At 53.6% G+C, this 21,889-nt stretch overlaps 1 protein-coding gene across 3 annotated transcripts; it reads left to right on the top strand.

The window, feature by feature from the left end:
* Positions 1-12,002: 12,002 nt before the first annotated feature.
* On the top strand, positions 12,003-21,246 carry LOC106992467 (TBC1 domain family member 3B-like). 3 transcript variants are annotated; one of them, XM_077969657.1, is made up of 14 exons: positions 12,003-12,074; positions 12,237-12,319; positions 13,605-13,644; positions 14,131-14,211; positions 14,661-14,768; positions 15,097-15,206; positions 16,442-16,490; positions 17,016-17,136; positions 17,846-17,940; positions 18,325-18,390; positions 18,861-18,960; positions 19,319-19,471; positions 20,450-20,812; positions 20,999-21,246. In XM_077969657.1, the coding sequence occupies exons 1-14, from the start codon at positions 12,003-12,005 to the stop codon at positions 21,244-21,246; spliced, it is 1,689 nt and encodes a 562-aa protein (XP_077825783.1). The 3 variants fall into 3 exon arrangements, with proteins under 3 accessions (XP_077825783.1, XP_077825782.1, XP_077825784.1); XM_077969656.1 differs by having other exon boundaries at positions 13,422-13,644; XM_077969658.1 differs by lacking the exon at positions 18,325-18,390.
* Positions 21,247-21,889: the final 643 nt, after the last annotated feature.

Raw genomic sequence — 21,889 nt, 5'->3', positions numbered from 1 at the left:
ACACACACACACCACCCCCCACCCCAGCACCGCCTCACAGTCCAACTACACAATCACCAATGACTAAAACTAAACACTGATGCTACTTGATAAATGCTGGTCAATTACGTGAATCTTTCACAAGGTGGCAACTACTGTGTCCATTTACTTGGGAAAACAGGAGCTAAGACATTTGCTCGAAGATCACCCCCTTAAAAGAATTTACTAAGCAGAGCTAGGATTTGAACCCAGGCAGGGTGCAAGGGACAGAACAAAATTCAAACCCAAGCAGTTTGCCTTCAGTACTTACATTCCTAAGGTTCCACAGGCAATCTCTTTAGTGGAAGAGATCCAAAACTAGTTAAGATACCAAAAATCTATGGACCAAAACTATTGCTACTCATCTCAATTCATTTATAATGCTGAAAATGTACACCACCTCTAAACGCACATTCTTAGCGTGCTTCCTATTTTTTTTTCTTTTTCTTTTTCTTTTTTTTTTTTAGACAGAGCCTCACTTTGTCCCTCAGGCTGGAGTGCAATGGCGCAATCTCAGCTCACTGCAACCTCCACCTCCAGGGTTCACGCCATTCTCCTGCCTCAGCCTCCCGAGTAGCTGGGACTGAGAGGTGACAACCTGCTAGCAGCCCTCGCTCTCTGCGCCTCCTGGGCCTCGGCGTCCACTCTGGTGGCGCTTGAGAAGCCCTTCAGCCTGCCACTGCACTGTGGGAGCCACTCTGGGCTGGTTGAGGCCAGAGCTGGCTCCCTCTGCTTGCCGGGAGGTGTGGAGGGACAGGCGCGGGCGGGAACCGGGGCTGCGCCCGGCACTCGCGCGCCAGCGCGAGTTCCCTGTGGGCGTGGGTTCGGCGGTGCCCGCACTGGGCACCGGGCAGTGAGGGGCTTAGTACCTGGGCCAACAGCTGCAGAGGGTGCGCCATGTCCCCGCAGTGCCGGACCGCCGGCGCTGCCCTTGAATTCTCTCTGGGCCTCAGCTGCCTCCCGAAGGGCGGGGGCTGGGGACCTGCAGCCTGCCATGCCAGAGCCTCCCTGCACCCCTCCGTGGGCTTCTGCGCTACCCGAGCCTCCCAGAGGAGCGCTGCCCGCTGCGCCGCGCCGCTTGGTCCCATGGACCGCCCAAGGACTGAGGAGTGCAGGTGCACCGCGGGACTGGCAGGCCGCTCTGCTTGCAGCCCCAGTGAGGGATCCACTAGGTGAAGCCAGCTGGGCTCCTGAGTCTGGTGGGGACATGGAGAACCTTTATGTCTAGCTGAGGGATTGTAAATGCACCAATCAGTACTCCGTGTCTAGCTCAAGGTTTGTAAATACACCAATCAGTACTCTGTATCTAGCTAACCTAGTGGGGACTTGGAGAACTTTTCTGTCTAGCACTCTTAGCACTCTGTGTCTAGCTCAAGGTTTGTAAATACACCAATCCTTACTGGAGAACACTTCTGTCTAGCACTGTGTGTCTAGCTAAAGGATTGTAAACGCACCAATCAGCACTCTGTCAAAATGGTCCATCAGCTCTCTGTAAAATAGACCAATCAGCAGGATGTGGGTGGGGCCAGATACAGGAATAAACGCAGGCTGCCAGCGCCAGCAGTGGCAATCCTCTTGGGTGCTCTTTCGCAGTGTGGGAGCTTTGTATTTTGCTCTTTATAATAAATCTTGCTGCTGCTCATTCTGGGTCCACTGTGAGCTGTAACACTCACCTTGAAGGTCTGCAGCTTCACTCCTGAGGCCAGCGAGACCACAGCCCACCAGAAGGAATGAACAACTCCAGATGTGCCACCTTAAGAGCTGTAACAGTCACCACGAAGGTCTGCAGCTTAGCTTCACTCCTGAAGCCAGCGAGACCACGAACCCACCGGAAGGAAGAAACTCCGAACACGTCCAAACATCGGAAGGCACAAACTCTGGACACACCATCTTTAAGAACTGTAACACTCACTGCGAGGGTCTGCGGCTTCGTTCTTGCAGTCAGCCAGACCAAGAAAGAACCCAACAATTCTGGACCCAGGACTACAGGCGCCCACCAGCATGCCCGGCTTTTTTTCCCTTTTTTTTTTTTTTTTTTTTAAATATATTTTTAGCAGAGACAGGGTTTCACCATGTTAGCCATGATTGTCTCGATCTCCTGTCCCTGTGATCCACCCACCTCAGCCTCCCAAAGTCCTGGGATTACAGGCATGAGCCACCATGCCCCAGCCACTTGCTTTCTATTTTCTGTGAACTCATGGCACCACTGTTGAACCTTTCTAGGTTCCTCTCATGTCCCTGGAACCTCATTTCTGAAAAACATTCTCTCAGTCTTTTTTCCGTAATTGCATCCTTATTTTAGCTAAGCAAAACTGTTTTCTGAATCAACTATCTCCCTGATAGCTTTTCAAATAGAGACTGCTGTAGGAGACGAAAGGTTTCCATGTTCTCCTAGCTCCTCACATACTCAATGACTGCTCTCCTGTTTCTCCAAACCCTTCTTCCTCAAAAGCCGATATTCTACATTCCATTTCTCCATTTCTGTCATCAGTAGATCTCTAGGCCCTTCTCCCACATTCATTGACTATCTACATGCAAACTATCCTATACCTGAGATCACACCAAAGTATGGTGTGGCCACGTTCCCGTCAACAGAGTTCTTTGCTTTCTACTCCAAGACTTGCACTTGTCCATACCCTTAACTGTGCCGCTCCATACTAGAAGTCTTATATTGTAATGCTCCACTCTTAACCATGGCTTCCTCTTTTAATTCCTTTTCCCTTGTTGTTTCTATTTAGGAACTGATCAAGACATCTACACTCTTTCTTTCTTTTTTGCTTTTTTCTTTCTTTCTCTCTTTCTTTCTTTTTCTTTCTCTCTCCCTTCCTTCCTTTTTCTTTATCTTTTTCCTTTTCCTTGCTTCCTTCCTTCCTTCCTTCCTTCTTTATGCATGTATCTCATGTAACACATGCAGACTCGAACATTTCACATCTTCTCCCAATGTATCAGTTGCTGTCTTTGCTTACTGCTTCCCTTTCCTAGCTAGCCCAAGTCCCACAGTGTAACTCATGGACTTCTTTCTTCAGCTTTTTCAACTTTCTCACTTCCTCATTCCACTGGGACACAAAACTTGTCTATTGGTCATCAAAATTCTTTGACCCAACATATTTCATGGTAATGGTAACATCAATCCCAGCTTACAACTTTACTTTTAGAGACAGGGTCTCACTTTTTTGCCCAGTACTGCAGCTTCCAGGAGAAAAAGTTACTCATCTCTGCCCTGAAATATTCTATAGCTTAATCCATGTGAGCGAAAGACAAAAATCTACCAAGATGTAAAATGTGTACTATATATACAGTCATCTGAGTACTAGACTGTGACCTCAAATGCCAACGACTATGGCCAAATTACTAACAGAAATAAGCCTGAGAACTAAGCCAGACACTCAAACAAGCCTCCCTTTTCAGAGACATTTTCTAGAACCATAAAAATAAAAGGCAAAAATTAGGACATAATCAGGAAACAACAACCTCCTTCCCCCAGATAATTTCTGTTGCATAAAACCCAAAGATTAAAAACTATGACATTGGATTAAAGAAACTTGAGTCTTTCAATAAAAAAAGAACGAGACAAATTTAACCAAAAACACTCATCATTTTTCTTGAAAATACAATAGTTCCCTTTTACCTGAGAGGGATCCATTTTGAGACCCCGAGTAAATATGCTGAAACCATGGATAATAGCAAACCTTATATATACTATATTCTGTTCTATACATACATACTCATGGTAAAGTTTAATTTATAAATTAGGCACAGTGAAAGATGAATACCAGAACAATTATAACGTACTCTAATAGAAGTTATATGAACGTACTCTCTTTTTCTCTCAAAATATCTTATTGTGCTGTACCACTGGTAACGAAAACTGTGGATAAGGGGGGACTATTGTACAACAGTCTCACCATTTGCTGGTATTTCTGAATCATGTTTAGCTTGTCTTCTCTTCCCTTGTTTCCTTCTTTCTGTTCAAGGCTGCTGATTCTTCTCCAGGAGGATCTTCTAGCTCCAATCACATTCTTCTATGTAACAGAGAGGAGGTTTCTTTCTTCAGCTGTCAGCTCCACATCCATCCCTGCTACTTTCTTCATTGACTCCACCATTTCTGTAAGGGAGAAGCAAAATCTGTACACCTGCAGAATTAGCACCTCATGGATGCTGCCAAAGGGTTTTCTGCCTGTGTCGTCTGCAGGGGTGACATCACTTCCCCCCTGGACAGGAGCCCATTAAGCAACACTTGGAGTAGTCAAGGAGTGCCACACCAGAATGTGGGGGCCAGTGACGTCAGGGAGTGCTCGGCAGCAAGTCCCAAGGTCCTCAGGGCGCCCCAGGGCCTTCCTTGGAAATCGTACTGCCATCAGTGCCCTGGCACCATGGCCTGTGATGAGAGTGCAGCCTGAGCGATCTACAAACTGCCTTCAGGGTCTCTCTTCCATTGTCCTGGTGAAGAGCACAGCCCTGATCCGTGCAGGCCTCCTGACCCACACCCTCATGTTCTCTCCCAAACACACTTTCTTATCTGTTCAATACGGACAGACTGAGAAAGCTAAAAATTTCCCAAATGTTTAAGTTCTGCTTCCCTTTTGATTATAAGTTCTGTCTCTAAATCATTCCTCTTTTCTTTCATTTTCCTAGAAACATTCAAGAGAATGAAGGTACTCCTTCAATAGTTTGCTTAGATATTTCTTCTGCCAAATTTCAGGTTCACCGTTCGCAAGCTCTGCCTTCCAGAAAACACTAGGAGCACAACGCAACCAAGTTCTTTGTCACTTTATGACAAGCATCACCTTTCCTCCAGTTTTCAATAACATGTTCTTCATTGCCATCTGAGACTTCATCTGAATGACTTTTCCCTTTCATATTTTTATTTTTTTAAGAGAGTGAGACTCCCTATGTTGGCCAGGTTGGTCTTGAAGCCTCATCCTCAAGCGATCCTCCTATCTTGGCCTCCCAAAGTGCTAAGATTCCAGGCATGAGACACTACGCACGAACCCCTCCATATGCTACCGACATTCTGTCCAGCTCTCCTCTTCTGAGACCTGGCCAGAGTCACCCTTAACCAAGAGTCACAGGGAGAAGATGACCACCCACATGCCAAGAGACAGGCCTGGAACAGAGCCTTCCTGCACAGCCTCAGAGGGACCCATCCTGCTTGATCTCGGACTCATGGCCTCCAGGACTGTGAGATAATAAGATTCTGTTGTTGAGAGTGCCCAGTCTGTGGTCCTGTAAAACAGCCCTAGGAAACTAACACAGCCTGTTAGCCCACAGATGGTGAAGGGATGGAATGTGCAACGGAGCTCCAGGCTTACTGTCTACAGCTCCCAAAGTGCACTATGGGACTCTCAGGTGGGTGTAGGTATGCAAGACAATTTTGGGTGGTGCAGGATGAATAATTTCAATTGACATAAAAATGTGTGTATCTTGCTGGGTAAATCAGGGGTCCTGACCTGTTAGGAACCAGGCTACATAGCAGGAGGTGAGCAGCCAGCCAGTGATCAAAGCTTCATCTGTAGAAACAGCTGCTTCCCATCCCTCGCATTACCCCATGAGCTCTGCCTCATGTGAGATGATCAGTGCCGTTATATTCTCATAGGAGCATGAACCCTACTGTGAACTGCTCATGCCAGGGATCTAGACTGCGTGCTCCTTATGAGAACCTAATGCCTGATGATCTGTGATTGTCTCCCATCACCTCCAGATGGGACCATGTAGTTAAAGGAAAACAAGCTCAGGGCTCCCACTGATTCTATATTATGGTGAGTCGTGTAATTATTTCATTATATATTACAGTGAAATAATAATAGAAATAAAGCACACAATAAATATAATGGGCTTGAATCACCTCCGCATTATCCCTTCCCCTTCTCCCAGGTCCGTGGAAGAGTTGTCTTCAAGATAACTGGTCTCCGGTGCCAAAAAGTTTCGGGACCAATGATTTAAATGTTTGTAAGAATAGTTAAGCAACTTAAGCTTTACATGCTACAAAAAATACAGGTTTAAATACTAATAAAAATGGGTGCAAATGAAAACACTCTTTCTGTGGTCCAGGGAATCTTAACCATTCTATCAGAAAGACTTGCTGCTTGGAGCTGCAGCTGTCCTCCCACATCCTGTCCACTGTAAAGCCCTGCAACACACACACACGTGCCCCCCCACACACACCTGCACACAGATGCACATACATAAATACATTCAAATGTACATACCTGCACACACACACGCACACACACAAACACACACAGATGCACACACATAAATACATTCAAATGTACATACTTGCACACACACACGCACACACACACAGATGTACATACATAAGTACATTCACATGTACATACCTGCACACACACACACACACACAGGCACACACACACACAGGCACACACACACACGCACACACACAAACACACACAGATGCACACACATAAATACATTCAAATGTACATACCTGCACACACACACAGGCACACACACACACGCACGCACACACACAGATGCACATACATAAGTATATTCACATGTACATACCTGCACACACACACGAACATACATACATACACATGCATATACCTGCATGCACACGCACGCACATACACACACAGACACACACACACACAGACACACACACACACAGACACACACATACGCTGTGCTTCATGCCCTCACTAGGGTGGCCAGAGAGGGAATGCGTGTCTTTAGGAGAAATGAAGACAACTCAGGCCCCTCATTCTCCTGGTGTTTGCACAAGTGCCTTCTCTGCAGACCATGCTTCAGTGTCTTTCTTGGTTCTCCCTCTTACTGAAAGACAGAAGCAGAGGCCCGGCACATACTCGGCTGCTTAGGGCTCAAGCCAAGTTCTCAAGCTTCCTGGGGAGCCTCGTGAGATGAAGGCACTGCACAGCCTCCCTAAAAGAGGTGTCGGCTTTTCCTGGATCCTTGAGCCCAGGAAGGTGATAGGTGAGACATCACAGTTCATCAGAAGACACAAGCAAACTCCAGTGAGAAAGGGCAAGGATCAAAGATTTTATTCTCCCGGAGAAGGGGTTCTCGGGCTATAAGCAGCAGGCAGAAGTCTTCATGGCATGCGCAGTGAGGTGACGGCGAGCTCCAGTTTTCACTGGGAACTGAGATCAACAGTGACCTGACCCCCTACTCATGCTCATCTCTCCCTGTCTCTTTGCCTTTTGTGTCTCTCTCCCTATCTCTCTTGTTCCTTTTCCTCTCAACCTCCTCTGTCTCTCTCCCTATCTCTCTTCCTCTCTCTCTCTCACTCCCTTCTTCCCATCTCTCTTTCTCTCTCCTTCTTTTCCACTTCTCTCTCCCTCCTCAACTCTCTGCCTGCCACTGTTCAGGCTCCTGGCGCCCCACATGGATGGGCGGACACAGGACTCCTAGGCTACCCGTCACAGCGCAAGCACAGGGCTGCAGGCCCTTGGTCCCCCACTTCCCAGCATCCTCAAAATGAGGGGTGTGGGGTGTGCCCGTGCTCTCCTGGGTGGGCGCCCCACACTCCAGGAAGCAGAAACTGCAAGTCACAGCTGGCTTGAGTGGCGCACCCATGGGGCTGCCAGCTTCCATCATGCCATCTGCTGAGGCCAAAGCAGAGGACACCAGCCCAGGCCGGTCTCTGCAGCAGGGTGGGGGTAGGGGTGGGCATGGGGTTGGGGGTGGGGATGGGAACCGCCAATGCACACTGGCCCCTGGCTGGTTTGCTATCCTTCACTCTACCATGCAAGGCCTGTCCCACCCCTACCCCTGTCTCCCACCACCTCCAGCCCTAGGCTGCCCCAGACCCAGGCTCCAGAGGTCTCCCAGGATCCAGGAACTAAGGGCAATCACTGGGTTCCACAGCCTCTAGTCCATGAGTCAGCCACCCCTCTGTGTGCTGACAAACCTTGGCTCTCATGCCCCACCCCAAGCCACGACACACCCCCATCCTCCACCAGCATTATTCCCGCCTCTTGATTTTAGCCCTCACAACCCTGCTTCCTGGTAATCTTGCCTCCTCCCAGCCGGGTCCAGGCAAGCCCAAAGGCCAGCACCCTCGCCCCACCCTTCCTGGGGGCCACTCTACTTTCTGCTTGCCCAGATGTCTTCACCTGGCTTTACCAAGCTAGAACAAATAACAGGGATGAGCCCCCCGCCTCTGCCAGGAAGATTTGCCAAAATACTCTCTATTTAGAAGCAGGAAGAGTGATGGGGCCTAAGAAAGACCCCAGGATTGTCACTCAAGCAGCAAGAAGGGCAAGGAGCCCAGTTTCCTGCCCTTACCCTGGGAGGACGTGGCCAGGACTCCACAAGGTCCTGGAGAGGGGTGGGCAGGAGAGCAGATCCAACCTCCTCTTGAGGAAGCAGCCACCACCCCCAGGAAGCAGCAGATGGGGGCGCACAGGCAGAGCCCCCGGTGCTGCAGGGCAGGGCCAGCAGATCTATACTCAGCCTCAGCCCTGGGGAGCTGCAAGACAGGCTGAGACCCGGATAGGTTTGGCTCTGTGTCCCCACCCAAAACTCATCTGGAATTGTAATCCTCCTGTGTCAAGGGAGGAACCTGGTGGGAGGGGATTGGATCTGGGGACAGTTTCCCCCGTGCTGCTCCCCTGAGAGTGAGGGAGTCCTCAGGAGAGCTGATGGTTTCAAAGTGTGGCACGTCCTCTTTCTCCACTCACTCCCTCCTGCCGCCTTGTGAAGAAGGTGCCTGTTTCCCCTTTACCTTCTGCCATGATTGTAAGTTCCCTGAAGTGCACGTCAATTAAACCTCTTTCCTTTATAAATTACCCAGTCTCGAGTATTTACAGAAGTGTGAAAACAAACTAGTACCCCTTCCCTGAGGTGCCTTCTCCTTAGGCATCCAGCTGCCCCATGCTCCTGTTCTACCTCCTGGTCTTTCTTTTGCCCTCATGAGGCCCAGGTGATCCACATGGCCAGCCCCACCCCATCCTACTGCAGCCCGTGTGGCTGCTGGAGAGGCCGCGCTCCTTTCCTCACCCCGAGGGGCCCTGATATGCTCTTTGGATCCTGGAGGAAACTGACCCCCTATTTTCACACTGGTGCAACTTCTTCCAAGACCTCAAAGCTGGACAACGTGAGTCAGTCTTTTTTAATGTCTCCACTTGCTAGGGCTGTCACTGGGACAGTCCTAGAGGGTAGTGCCACTGGATAAATGGATGAACGGATGGACAGTAGTCCAAGGACGATGTCCCTGTCTGTACTGACCTGGGTCCTTCCTCCAATAAGAAGCCTTCCTGAGTGAGTTTATATAGTCATCCCTTGGTATCCATGGAGGATTAGTTGTAGGGTCCCGGGGATGCCAAAATCCATGGATGCTCAAATCTCTGATATAACATGGCCTAGTATTTACATATAAGCTATGCATATCCTCCCATAGACGTTAGACCATTACTAGATTATTTATGATCTGTAACATAATGCAGATGCTACATAAACGGTTGTGATACTGTATTCTTTAGGGAATGATGACAAGAACAAAGTCTGCACATGTTCAGTAGAGACATAACCATGCAATTTATTTTCTGAATATTTTCCGTTTGCTGTTGCTGAATCCACAGATGCAGAGCTCCCGGTTATAACGGCCAAGTGTGCTTTGAGAGTAGGGTGGGTGAGGTTGCTAATGAGTACAGGGGAGCAGGTGTCGATCAGAGGTCCCTGCATTGGGGCATCTGGACTCCCTATCTCGGGACTTGAGACTCCGTTTGAATGGCACAGGCAGACTCAGCCCAGGTCAAAGTCCACCCCTTGAAGCTTCATTTTATCCCAAGCTCTTTCTGGACCCTGGAATTTGGCATCCCCTAGGCCCTGGCAGGAAGGACAGATGAACCAGATTTTAGATAACATGTCTAGAATAGAGTGAGGCCCTACTGTGTGCTTGGCACTTTCCCCACAGGATCCTCTAGCTAGAACATTCAAGGGTCATGGAGAGAAATACTCAGTTAAAATATCAGAAACTTAAAAAGAGATACCATTAGAGACACGCAAAAGACCGTTAGGTAATAGTAGTAGCATTTGTATTCTGAGATTCAACAGTAGTGGTCACTTCCCTCCACCCTTATGTGTATCCCAGACAACCCTGGGCGAGGAGGGCTGAGGTTAGGGAACACCCGTGGATGCTCTGATACTGGTCCTGGGCCTCGGGGGTGACAGTGATGAGGAACTGGGTGCACACATGAATGGGGAAGCCAGGCCTGGCCAGAGAAGGCACACACACGTGCACAGATGTGTTTACCCATGTACAGGTGTGCACGCATGCACACAAACACATTGCAGGCAGGCATGTGGCCGCCTCAGGCAGCGAAGGACCCCGTCTCTGGGCCCTGCTGACCCGGGCAAGGCCCCACTGTGATGCGTGCCATGACCTCAGAATGTCACTGGTGCTTAGCACCAATCCGCTCTCAGGCCTGCCTCTGTGTTCTACGGCAGTTACCCACGCACAGTGGTATCAGCTACACACGCACAGTGGTATCTGGGACCAGTTTTGTGGACTCAAAGGTTTTCTACCTGAGAGGCATAACGCAGGTCAGCCGATTCATCAGAATCAGGTGAGTGTGACCTGCTGTCTTCCCTCCAGGCTGACGTGGGGACAGTGGCTATGCTGTGGGTGGTGTTGGCCTCTGGGCAGCTACCGAGGAGGGTCATCCCTGAGCACTCACCGGGTGCCCGTTCTACACTGCCAGTGTAGACGATTGGCTCTTTCGTCCTCATGGTGGCTTCATAGAGTGAGTGCCATTCCCTAGTGTACCCATTTGACAGGTGAGACGTCTGGGGTCAGAGAGGCGGTAACTGTCAGGGAATCCAGACATGAACCTGGGTTTTGCTCTCACCCTTGCTGTGTACTGTGCTGGAATTCAGGCCTGAACCCTGTGACCTCCCTGCCCTAGATCCCAAGTCTTCCCAGTTTTCCCATCCCGACGGGGCAGAGCCTGGTGCTGGCAGAGTCACTGGGATGGATCCACTGTAGGTGTGGTGGATAGGAGGGTCCTCAGAACACCTCCGTGCTCTAAGTTGGGTCCTGATGGTGGCTGTGGGCCCCACTGAACACACAAGGTCCCTTGTCCGGGGGAGCCTTCTGCCCTTGGGCAGCTGTGGAAAATGAAGGAGCCCTGGAGGACTGGCTGGGGGGAGACCATCTTCCCTTCTGTTCAAAGGGGTCCGGGCACTGGCGTTCTCTCCAAGTATTTCTTGCTCTGTCTGGTCCTCTCCAGGCCTCACCCTCCTTTTGCCCCGAGTGTTCCCAGGAGGAACTGTCCATCTAGGTGTTCTCCAGGATCAAGGACTCACGGTCCTTCCTCAGTAACCCAGGAAAATGAAGCCCCCTCCTGTAGGGACAGCTCAGAATGGTGGAGTCCACAGTCCCTCCCCAAGTGAGGGTTTCCCCTAGCACAATAGATCATTTTCATCCCCCAAACTGAACACCCTCCTGCTCAACTGGCATTATTCCTAAAGTGGCTTCACTGTTCAGACTGAAGGGCCACGGGAGCCAAAGTGATGAGCGGAGAAGAACAGAGCAGTCAGGAGAGATCTTGATCCCTGTAGGAAACTGGACATCTCTGTGGTCCCTGAGCATCCCAGGAGGCCGATTGTACAGAGACCTCTGATCACTGACCCCAGTCTGCCTCCACATCCCTGGAATAGCCCACCATCGGCCCTTCACCCTTGGCAGGTGGACACTATTCAACCTGCTGGGGCAGGTGTGTCCCCATTTCATGGCATTTGGGGACAACTGGACTCTCTGTCCAGGTCGCACTGTCCTCAAGTCCTTGGGATGATGCCCACCCCTGCTTGGGGCTTGAGACTCCAGAGACACATGCAGGTGTGGGCCACTGAGTCTGGCCCCTTTTTACCTGGGGATGGTGGTGGAATGGGGGTTACGCGGCCAGCCAGCATCTGGGAGCCCGGTGGGAGCGGTTCAGGTTTTCTCTGAGGCTCTCGGGTACAATGTAACTTTTAGATGATTTTTGGCTCACAGGATGGAAATCGCAGAGGATGCAGATAGTTTGTGGGCACAGGAGCGAGAGAATATCATTATGAACTATGAGAAGGTACAGGTCGGTCTGCTCCTTGGAGGGAGGCCTCTTCCAGTGCACCCTGGTCAAAGGGTCCTGGGCTCCCTAGGAGCACAGGGTGGGGACGGGTGGCCACTACCCCCAGGCCCTTGCACCCTTTACCTTGGACCCCTCACCAAGCCTCCCTCTGGGTTACAGGGATACCGAGCTGGGCTGCCAGAGGACATGGGGCCTGAGCCTGTTGGAATCTACAACAACATTGATCGCTTTGGAATTCTGCAGTGAGTCCTCTGTGCTCCCCTCACCCCTGAAGCACCTGTCTCAGCTCAGGGATGGGTTTGCTTTTAGAAAGGCCTTTCTGAGGCAGCACTGTCTCACCAGGTCGGGTCAACCTCCTTTCCAGGGTCAGAACTCCTCCCTGACTCCCCTGCAGGTCCAGCCCGAGGTTGCTGTTAGGCCAGAGGTGCGGGGCCCATCTAGGGAGCGGGTGGGAATGGAGACTGGGCTAGGTCAGGCCCCTGGACTCTCAGCAGTTCTGTCCCCAAGTTAGCACAAGAGGAGCGGGGCAGCCTGAGGGTCTGGCCATGTCTACTTGGAGACAACCCCAGTGAGATCCATGTGTTGTGGCCACAGGGTGAGGGGACGCCTGGCCTAGCCTCAGGGCTGTTGTCCAGCAGGTCTATGAGGGACCACTTGCCCCTGTCCTCCCTCGTTTCCCTAGAGCTACAGACCTCACTGCCCCCATCGGGAAGATGGAAAGGCATGGAGACAGTGGGGGCTGTGGCCGTAGGGGAATGGGGGAGAAGACGGGCAGGGCCCGTTCTGGGCATCTCATGGTGAGGCCTGGGAGGCAGCAGGGCTTGTGGCTAAAGACCCTGGGTCTGGTGCTGGGAAGGGATCTGGGGCCAGGTAAGAGGAGCCCAGCCAGGAGCCCATCCCTTAGGGATCATTGGATGGAGAGACAGAGGATCCCGGCGGAGGTAGGGAGGGAGCTGATGAGCGGTGCCACTTCTGAAACGCAGGGTGTGTGGGTCAGGTGCAGGGAGAGGCAGGTGGATGCTGGGAGGTCAGAACTTGCAAGGGCCTTGGGGCTCTCAAGTGGGATGGGCCCCCGGTGCACCAGGAGTAAACCAGGCAGGTCTCAGGGCAGGCTCCCTTGACCCCGGTGGGGTGATGCAGTCACTCCCTGAGGACTCCTGTGAGGGCCCAGTCGCCTACCCTGGGCGGCCCCCATCCCATCTCAGGCCTGACCTTTCTCAGCTCCAGCAGAAAGCACCACCTTGAGTCCAGGACAGGCAGCCCCATTGTGCAGCCTGACCGCCCCCCACGCCAGGGGCCCCAGTAAACCCGTGCAGACTGGACCCGCGCTCCTTCTTCTCCCAGCTCCTGCCCCTCTTGGGAGTCAGCCCCACAGGAAGGCCCTTGTCCTCCCTTCCCTGTGTCTTCTCCTGGGCTGAGCCCTGAGCTGGATAGGGACAGAGCCTGTCCTTTCTGGGGGTTGGCTCCCAGTCTGGGGCAGCTCCAGGCCCTGTGCAGGTCCTCAGTTCTGCCTGGGTTGCCTTACAGTGAGACAGAGCTGCCTCCTGCCACTGCTCGGGAGGTGAAGGTAAGAACCTGATGCATGGAGGGGCTGGTTCAGGGGCGTGGGGACTGGGCGAGTGGTCGGTGAGGCAGAGGAGGCAGCTGGCCGGGGTGATGGCCGGTGAGGGAAACATGCTATCACTGGGAGGGGCAGCACTCCCTGCTGGATCTGACCCCAAGTTGCGGTAACTTGGACAGTTTGATAACATTCCAAAATGAGAACCACAGTTGTGGCCTGGGGGTGGCCAGGACCCCACCCAGAGGCTGGGACCTGACCTAAGACTGGTGTGTCTGTGGCCTGAGGATGGCACCTCCCGGGGTCCCAAAGCCAGCCCACGGGCGCTCATTTGCTCAAAGGCTCTCAGCCCTTAGGGTCTGCCCTTCCCTGGTTCCCTCCAGCTGGGTCCACCAGGGCTCCAGAGCCCAAGACCCAGCATTCATGGGCGGCTCTGGGAAGCCTGGCAGCTCCCCTAATGCCAACATTTCTCATTTGACATTTCTCATTTGACAGCAAATGCGGCGGGAGATAACACGAAAGAGCAAGTGGATGGAAATGCTGCGACAATGGGAGACATATAAGAACAGTGAAAAGGTAATTGGAGGGAGAGGCCCCCGGAACCACTTTTTGCAGAGACAGGGGACAGGCACCCATGGCTGTGACCTGGCACCGTCAGGCTCTCAGAGGGCGGGTGGCACACTGTCCTCACCCAGAGGACTGCAGGCCTGGTCACCAGATTTCCTGCCTATTTATGGAAGCGTCACCTTGCTGGGAGGGAATCTGAATCTAGCGCTGGGACCACCCGGAGCTCAAGGCTAGGGATGCCCTGGTGACCCAAAGGAAGGAGAATGTTCAGATCAGAGTCCCAACTCTGAGTGTCCATGCACTTTTTCAATCCTGGGAAGGGAGACCCTGTCCCAGCTTTATGTCACCTCTAATGAGGAATCACGGCGTCAAAACCAACCATTTCCAGAATCCTCGGGCTCTGGTCCTCACTGGGGTCGCCCCGTGGCCTGTGACACCAGGTTGTTTTCTGCCCACAGCTGAGAGATCGAGTATATAAGGGCATTCCCATGAACATCCGGGGCCAAGTGTGGTCAGTCCTGCTGAACATACAGGAAGTCAAGTCGAAAAACCCCAGAACATACAAGGTACGCTCAGGCAGAGCACAACAAACAGGACATGCTGTGTCGGGAGCCCAGGTCTCCAGCTGGAGGGAGCATCAAGCCCAGCCTGAGGGTGGGTGGGATGGTCAGATGCACATCCTGGGCACGGACGGTGACATAGTCACCACAGACAAACTCGGCTCCGGTGACCCTCCCCGGCTTCAGTAACAAGCCAAAAAGTAGCTTTGTGCACAAAGAAACCTTCCTGCTTTCCTTCCTTCCCGGAGTGCTGACTGTGGGCCGACTGCCATTTGGGGCAGGGAGTCTTCCATCTGTTCTGAGGCTGCTTCCTCCTCTTGGCCCTGCCCTACAGGTCATGAAGGAGAAGGGCAAGAGGTCATCTGAACACATCCACCAGATCGACCTGGACGTGAGGGGGACACTAAGGACTCACATCTTCTTAAGGGATCGCTACGGAACCAAGTAAGCCTATGGGAGCCACAGGATCTCAGCACACATGGAGTGAACGAAAGGGATGGGGGCTTCCCCGGAGCAGAAGCCAGGGTCACCCAGGAGGAAAGACAGAGCTGCCAAGAGGTATCCTGGCCCAGGGAGCAGCTGGCACCATGAAATAAGCGCCTCCCTGGTTCCAAGCCCTGGGCCAGACTGGAACACGTGGGGCCAGAACCCAGGAGGATCCTGAGGAGACAGAAGGCAGCAAACAAAATCATGCACAATGGTGAAAGGTGCTCTCCCGGACCCACGGGGACCCACGGTAGGACTCACGGGAGGGTGGCAGGACAGAGGGCCCTAGAGCCTCCCGAGGTAACACTGACATCACCAAATGCTGGGGCAATTAGGGGTCCTGGAAACTGTCATCCTTGTCTGCTGGGAACGTGATATGGCACAGCCACTTTGGCAGCCAGTTGGGCAGTGACTCACAAAGCTCAATGCACTTCAACCACGTGTCCCCAAAGTGTCTCAGATATTGAACCCACTGATTTGAAAACTGACATCCACATAAGATGTTCACTACTTAATTCATCATCACTCATACACGGAGACGTAGGGGATGGCCTTCAACACGGGAATGGGGAGAGCAAGGCTGGTCCTCCCACCAAACGGAAGACCCAGTGAGAAAAGGGAACGAGCCAGTGATGGCCGGATGAACGTGGGTGGATCCTACATGCATTTTGCTGAGGGAAAGGAGCCAGACACAATAAGCTACCACATAGGATTCCCATTCCTGGGTCATTCTGGAAAAGGCCAAACCATAGGGACTGAGAAGCAGTCTGGGTGGCTAGGTGCTGACAGATCGGGGAGAGGCTGGGTGCATAGGGGCCACCCTGGAGACTTGGAAGATGAAGGAGTCACTTTAGGAGGGGCTGAAGTGGTGGCCGGGAGACTCTGCCCATTGGTTTAGAACCGTGGAGGAACTGTACATCCAAAGACTGAACTGACGTGTGTGCAAACTGAAAAAAAATAAAGAAAATCATTCAGAGTGAAAAGGATCAGGCAAGTCACTGTACAACTGGGCTATCTGCATGTCACAGATGTGGATTTTACTGAAACATTTCCTCAAAGGACCTGAAGAGCTCACTGCTTATCTGGTGAATCATCTGAACCTGAAATGGGGTTTGTTGTTAGGCTTTGTGTACAAAGTGAAACCAACGGCATCTGCACAAAACAAACAAAAGCCTCCTTTCTCTGTTTCCTAGGCATCGGGAACTATTCTACATCCTCCTGGCATATTCGGAGTATAACCCGGTGAGTATTCCCGGCAGTGACGTTCCCGGGCAGTATTTCCCTGTTCACAGGAGTGGGTGTCTGGTGGGGGTGTCGCTGCTTCTTTTAAAGTTAGTATTTGTGACCCACCAGGATATAGGAGGTAGGACTCCAGCTCACTGCTGGCATAAACCTGCAAGCAAGGGGGTGGTCTCAAGGGGTCTAGCTGAGACACAAAGGAGTCAGAGCCTGGACTCCTGGTGTCACCTGGGTCTGACCACCACTTCTCAGCACAAGAAATGATGCCCTCCTCCTGGGGCTGCCCCAAAGCCCAGGAGCTTGGCGGAGTCACACGCAGGACGGTGCCATCAGGAGGCATTTTGGACAAAGTGCTGAAGTGCCTGATGGACTTGGCTCTTGTCATGAAATGAATTTGCATCCTGAGGAAGCCTCTTCTTCAGAGGAAGCCTCCCCAGTCACCTCTGCCCTCTCCAATGACATGAGTCCTCCCAGGTGACCTCAGTCCTCCCAGGTGATGTCCTTTCACGGTGACTCTGGCTCTTGCAGGAGGTGGGCTACTGCAGGGACCTGAGCCACATCGCGGCCTTGTTCCTCCTGTATCTGCCTGAGGAGGATGCATTCTGGGCACTGGTGCAGCTGCTGGCCAGGGAGAGGCACTCTCTGCAGGGTAGGTGGACAGCTGCCCCCAAGACTTCATGCAGTGAGTCCCGGGGGCAGCCACCCTGGCCACATGATGTCAGCTTTCAGCCAAGGCACCTTCCTGGTGTTGCCAGATTGTTGGGAGCCTTTAGGATGTCTCTGCTGAGGGTCCCACGGGAGTTCGCGGCTGACCCCCAAAGCCCAAGTCAGACGCCTTTCATCCCCATCAGCGGAGGGCATCTCATCCTCCCCGTGGCCACCCTCTGTGTCCTGCTGCCACGCCCTCCGGCTCTCTGTGCAGCTGACTGTCTCCTCTCTGAGAGTCCTCCTGCCCTCCAGCTACCCGGGCTCCAGTTGCCCTTGGTGCCCACAAATGGGCCGACCAAGCCCAGGTGGCAGCATCTCCCCATCCTGTGTCCCCTGGCCCGACTTCACTTCCAGGAGATGACCAGGAAGCCCAGCACCCACCCTGTTCTGGCCACCTTTTTGTGGCCTCAAAGTCAGGCTTGCCCTTTTTGCACCCTGGTCCAGGAGGCGTCCAGGGGAACCTCCAGCCAGGCTCCAGGGGATGTTCCTGCCCCACCTCCCCAGGGCAAAGGCTGCATGGTGAGGTCATCAGATGGGAGGGTGGGAGGCCTTGCGGTTTTGGGGCCTCTGCAGCTGCCCAGCTCTTCCAGCTGATGGCTCCACATCTTGGGGGAAGGCTCTGATTTCATGACGGGCTGGGGGCTTCTCAGGATTCCACAGTTCAAATGGCGGAACAGTCCAGGGACTCCAAGACCATCAGGAGCATGTGGTTCCTACGTCACAACCCAAGACCATGTGGCATCTGGTGAGTTTATGGTCCCCTCGGTTCTTCCCCAGAGGCCCTCCCTCTCGTGGGGCTGAAGGAACGGGGCCTGGAGCCCCTCGTGGGGCTGGTGACTGGCTGAGTCCAGCCAGGGCCTGACCTGGGACGTCGGGTTCTCCATGGGCTGGGAGTTGGATTCCTTTCCTGCCGTGGAGGAGACAGAGGCACAGGGATGGGGGCCCAGCTCCTGCAGAGCAGGGCAAAGGGCAGTGTGTCCACCGGGAGTGTGGGAAGGGGCCGGTGTTGTGGGGAGCCCTGGACACCGCCCAGTGTTCTGCACTAGGGGAAGGGTCTTCAGAGGCCCTGGAAGAGGGAGGTTTTTAGGGCAGCCCAGGGGGCCCTGAGCACCTCTGTTCCTCCCATCAGGACAAGGAAGGTCTTTGCGCGCAGGATTCCTCCTTAGGCTGGCTTCTCCAGATGTTGAATGACGGGGTAAGAAGGCACAGGGAGACCCTGGCTCAGGGACCCTCCTTGCCCTGCAGTGCCCTGCTTCCCCAGCCTGGGGGTCTGGCTCAGCCACAGCCCACAGGAGGCTCCGCCCACAGGGGGGGCCTCACAGGACACCCAAACCAAACCCTCTGCCCAAGAGGGGTCATCCCAGGGCAATGACTGGAGCTCAGGACCAGCCTTATAGGCAGACTGGGCCAAGACCTGACTTGGGAGGGATCAGGGAAGCCTCAAGCCCTGGGCAAGCCCCTCTCTCCAGGAGCCACACCCCCACTCCAATGAGTGCCCCCCATGAGGAGCTGCAAGACCTTGTCTGACCCAGCGCCCTGGAGGGCTCAGGAAACCCTCATGGGGAAGGTCACTGACTCTGGGGACTGAAGCCCCAGTGGGCTCAGTTCGAGCCACCAGCCCCAGCCTGGAAGGGCTACAGTCTCCCACACCTGCTATCCCCACAGATCTCTCTTGGGCTCACCCTGCGCCTGTGGGACGTGTATTTGCTGGAAGGAGAACAGGTGTTGATGCCGATGACAAGCATTGCCTTTAAAGTTCAGAGGAGTAAGTCTACATGTGCCCAGTGGGGCCTGGGGAGCCCTGGGGTCAGACGCGGACTTACCCGAGGGCAGCTTCCTCACACTGTCCTCATGATCCTCTGTTCTGGCCCAGAGGGAGGTCTGGCCAGGTGGACTGGGCAAGGCACAGTGACACCGAGCCCGTCCCCCACATGACCCAGATGAATGTTGTGAGCACTTCCCTACCCACTTCCCCCAGCCACAGTCTCCTGTGCACATCCAAACCCCTGGGGTGGCCACAAAAGATTCCTGCATCGCCTAGTGGGAGACTGAAGTGGCCACGGGGTATCAGCTGTGCCCCCTCCCAGGGAACTCTCCTGACCTGATGTCCACCCTGTCCCTAGAGCGCCTCATGAAGACATCCAGGTCTGGCCTGTGGGCACGGTTTTGGAACCTGTTCTTCCACACCTGGGAGTTGGATGATGACTCTGTGCTCAAGCATCTTAGGGCCTCTACGAAGAAACTAACAAGGAAGCAAGGGGACCTGCCACCCCCAGGTGAGCTCCAGTGCCATGTCCCCCCCCATGTCACCCTCTGGGGCAGTCAATAATAGGGGAGTGCCCGAGACCCGCAATCCTACTACCTGGGCCTTCCTCTTCACCTTTTCTTCCTCCTCTTCCTCCTGGACTCTAAGAAAGTACAGGAGGCCACCGGTCCTCACGGCAGGCGCTCAGTGCGTGTGTACTGGATGTGATGTGCCCGCAGGAGGGCGATGTGGGCAAGACCTTCCAACAAGCCGCCTCCCACATTCCACAGTGTCTCTGTCTCCCCATCACAAGGCCATCAAGGGCACTAAAGAAGCCAGACCCATTTGTGGGAAACCCCGCCCCTCCCTGCAAGCACCCACCGCCTCAGAGAGCAGCAGAGGCCCCTCACTCCTGCACGCTCCTCCAAGGTTTCCAGGACAACAAGCCTTGAGCCAGGGAGACAAGGGAATCGGGTGTCCCTGACCCCAGAGCATTCAGGGAGAGGGCACAGGCTGCACCCCAGGTGAGAGCCAGAGCCAAGAATTCAGCCAGATGTGGGAACGGTCAGTCCTGGCATGGACTGGGCATCCCAGGAAGGCAGAGGGTGACCCACGTCCAGGTCCAATCACCCACTGTGGAGATGGGTCCCCATGTGAGGTGACAAGGGTCTGGGTGACATCCAAGTCCCCTCCCACCTGAGTTCTCACTGGAGGCTGTACCCCTGGCTTAACAGCCCTGGGATGAGGGTGTGTCATAGGAAGCCCCCAGCCAGTCCGAACCCTGGGGGCAGTCCTAGGAGCTTCCTGTCATGCCCTGATAGCTTCCCCATGCCAGGCAGCACACACCCCTCCCTCTGGGATCAGCAGACTACAGGCATGTCCTCAGTGTCAGACCATGGGGCCACACAGAGATCCTGAGGACTCCAGAGACCCAGGCAGGTGGGGCCTGGCCGGGAAAGGCCTACATGGGCTCAGTGGAGATGCTGACCACGTCTTGTTTTCCTTTCAGCCAAACTCGAGCAAGGGTCCTCAACACCCAGGCCTGTGCCGGCTTCAAGTGGCAGGATGACCCTCTGCAAGGGGGACAGGCAGACCCCTCCAGGCCCACCAACCCGGTTCCAGCGGCCCATTTGGTTAGTTTCCCCACCATGGGCACCTCATTCTTCCACATCTTGTCCTGGTGTGGCTGTCCGGGAAGATACCTACCCTGTGGGCACTCAGGATGTGCCCAGCCCGGTCCCGGCTCAGGGAAGACCTCAGGGTTCCTGGAGATTCCTGGAGTGGAACTCGATGCCCCGGCTCCCGACGGACCTGGATGTAGGGGGCCCTTGGTTCCCCCATTATGATTTCGAACAGAGCTGCTGGGTCCGTGTCCCTTCTGAATGTGTCCTGGACAGCCCCGGGACTGTGGGACAGGGCCAGCTCAAGAAGCCCGTGGGGACCCTGACACCAGGCCCTGCCCAGGCCCATCAGGACTGAGGGAGGCCAGGAGGTATCCCACTACAACAGGGCACCCCGTCTGCGGAAAAGAGACTTGCACCCAATTTCTACAATGGCACCGTATCCCAGGAAGACCAGCTGGCCACCTGCTGGCAGGCGGAACACCCTGCAGAGGGGGTGAGATTGGCTTTCACTGCACTGAGGCACAGTGTGGACATGGATTTCCAGCCCTGCCCTGCACCCAGCACTGATTCCAACCAGGACAGCTCCTTAACAGCTAGGGACGAGCAGCAGTGCGCTCCCACCTCAGAGCCTTGCCTCTGCCACCTCTACTTGGAAAATTCTCATTTCCCTCCAGGCTTCTAGAAGCATCTGGGGCAGGGCTCATGGCTGGATAACTTCCTGAGGCTTAACAACCCAAGCAAACTTCACGTTCTCATTTTATTTTTTGGTAAACTTATGAAAATTTATTAAGAAAGTGTGCAGCTCGAAAGACCTTCACAGATGGAACACACCAGCCCCCAGATCACAAAGTCAACCATGTCCAGCCCCTCCCAGCACCCCCAGCCGTGTGACCAGCTTTCTGAATTCCCACAACACCGTGTGCCTGCCTTTGTATTTTCAACTCATAGACGGTTAACTCCTTCATGTTTTAAAATAAATGTTTTCTGTTGAAATTATTTTAGATATAAAAGATTGAAAAGGCACTACAGTGGCCTCCTACACCTTCCATCCAGCTGCCCCTCTAATGACGTTTTGCAGTTCCATGGCACATAAGAAATTTAGACTGGGTGTGGTGGCTCACACCTGTAATCCCAGCAATTTGAGAGGTCGAGCCAGGACGTTCAGGTTCACTTTAGTCTAGAAGTCTGGGACCAGCCTGGGAAACAGGTGGACCCTGTCTCTAGAGAAAAGTCAAAGAAATTAGCCAGGCATGGTGGCATGTGCCTATTGTCCCACTTAGGAGGCAGAGGCAGGATTGCTGGAGCCCATGAGTTCCAGAAAGCAG

This window comes from Macaca mulatta, chromosome 16, assembly GCF_049350105.2.
Source record: "Macaca mulatta isolate MMU2019108-1 chromosome 16, T2T-MMU8v2.0, whole genome shotgun sequence".
Classification (NCBI taxonomy): Eukaryota; Metazoa; Chordata; class Mammalia; order Primates; family Cercopithecidae; genus Macaca; species Macaca mulatta.
The sequence above is the reverse complement of the archived record's forward strand: the minus strand, read 5'-3'. Positions and strand labels throughout refer to the sequence as shown.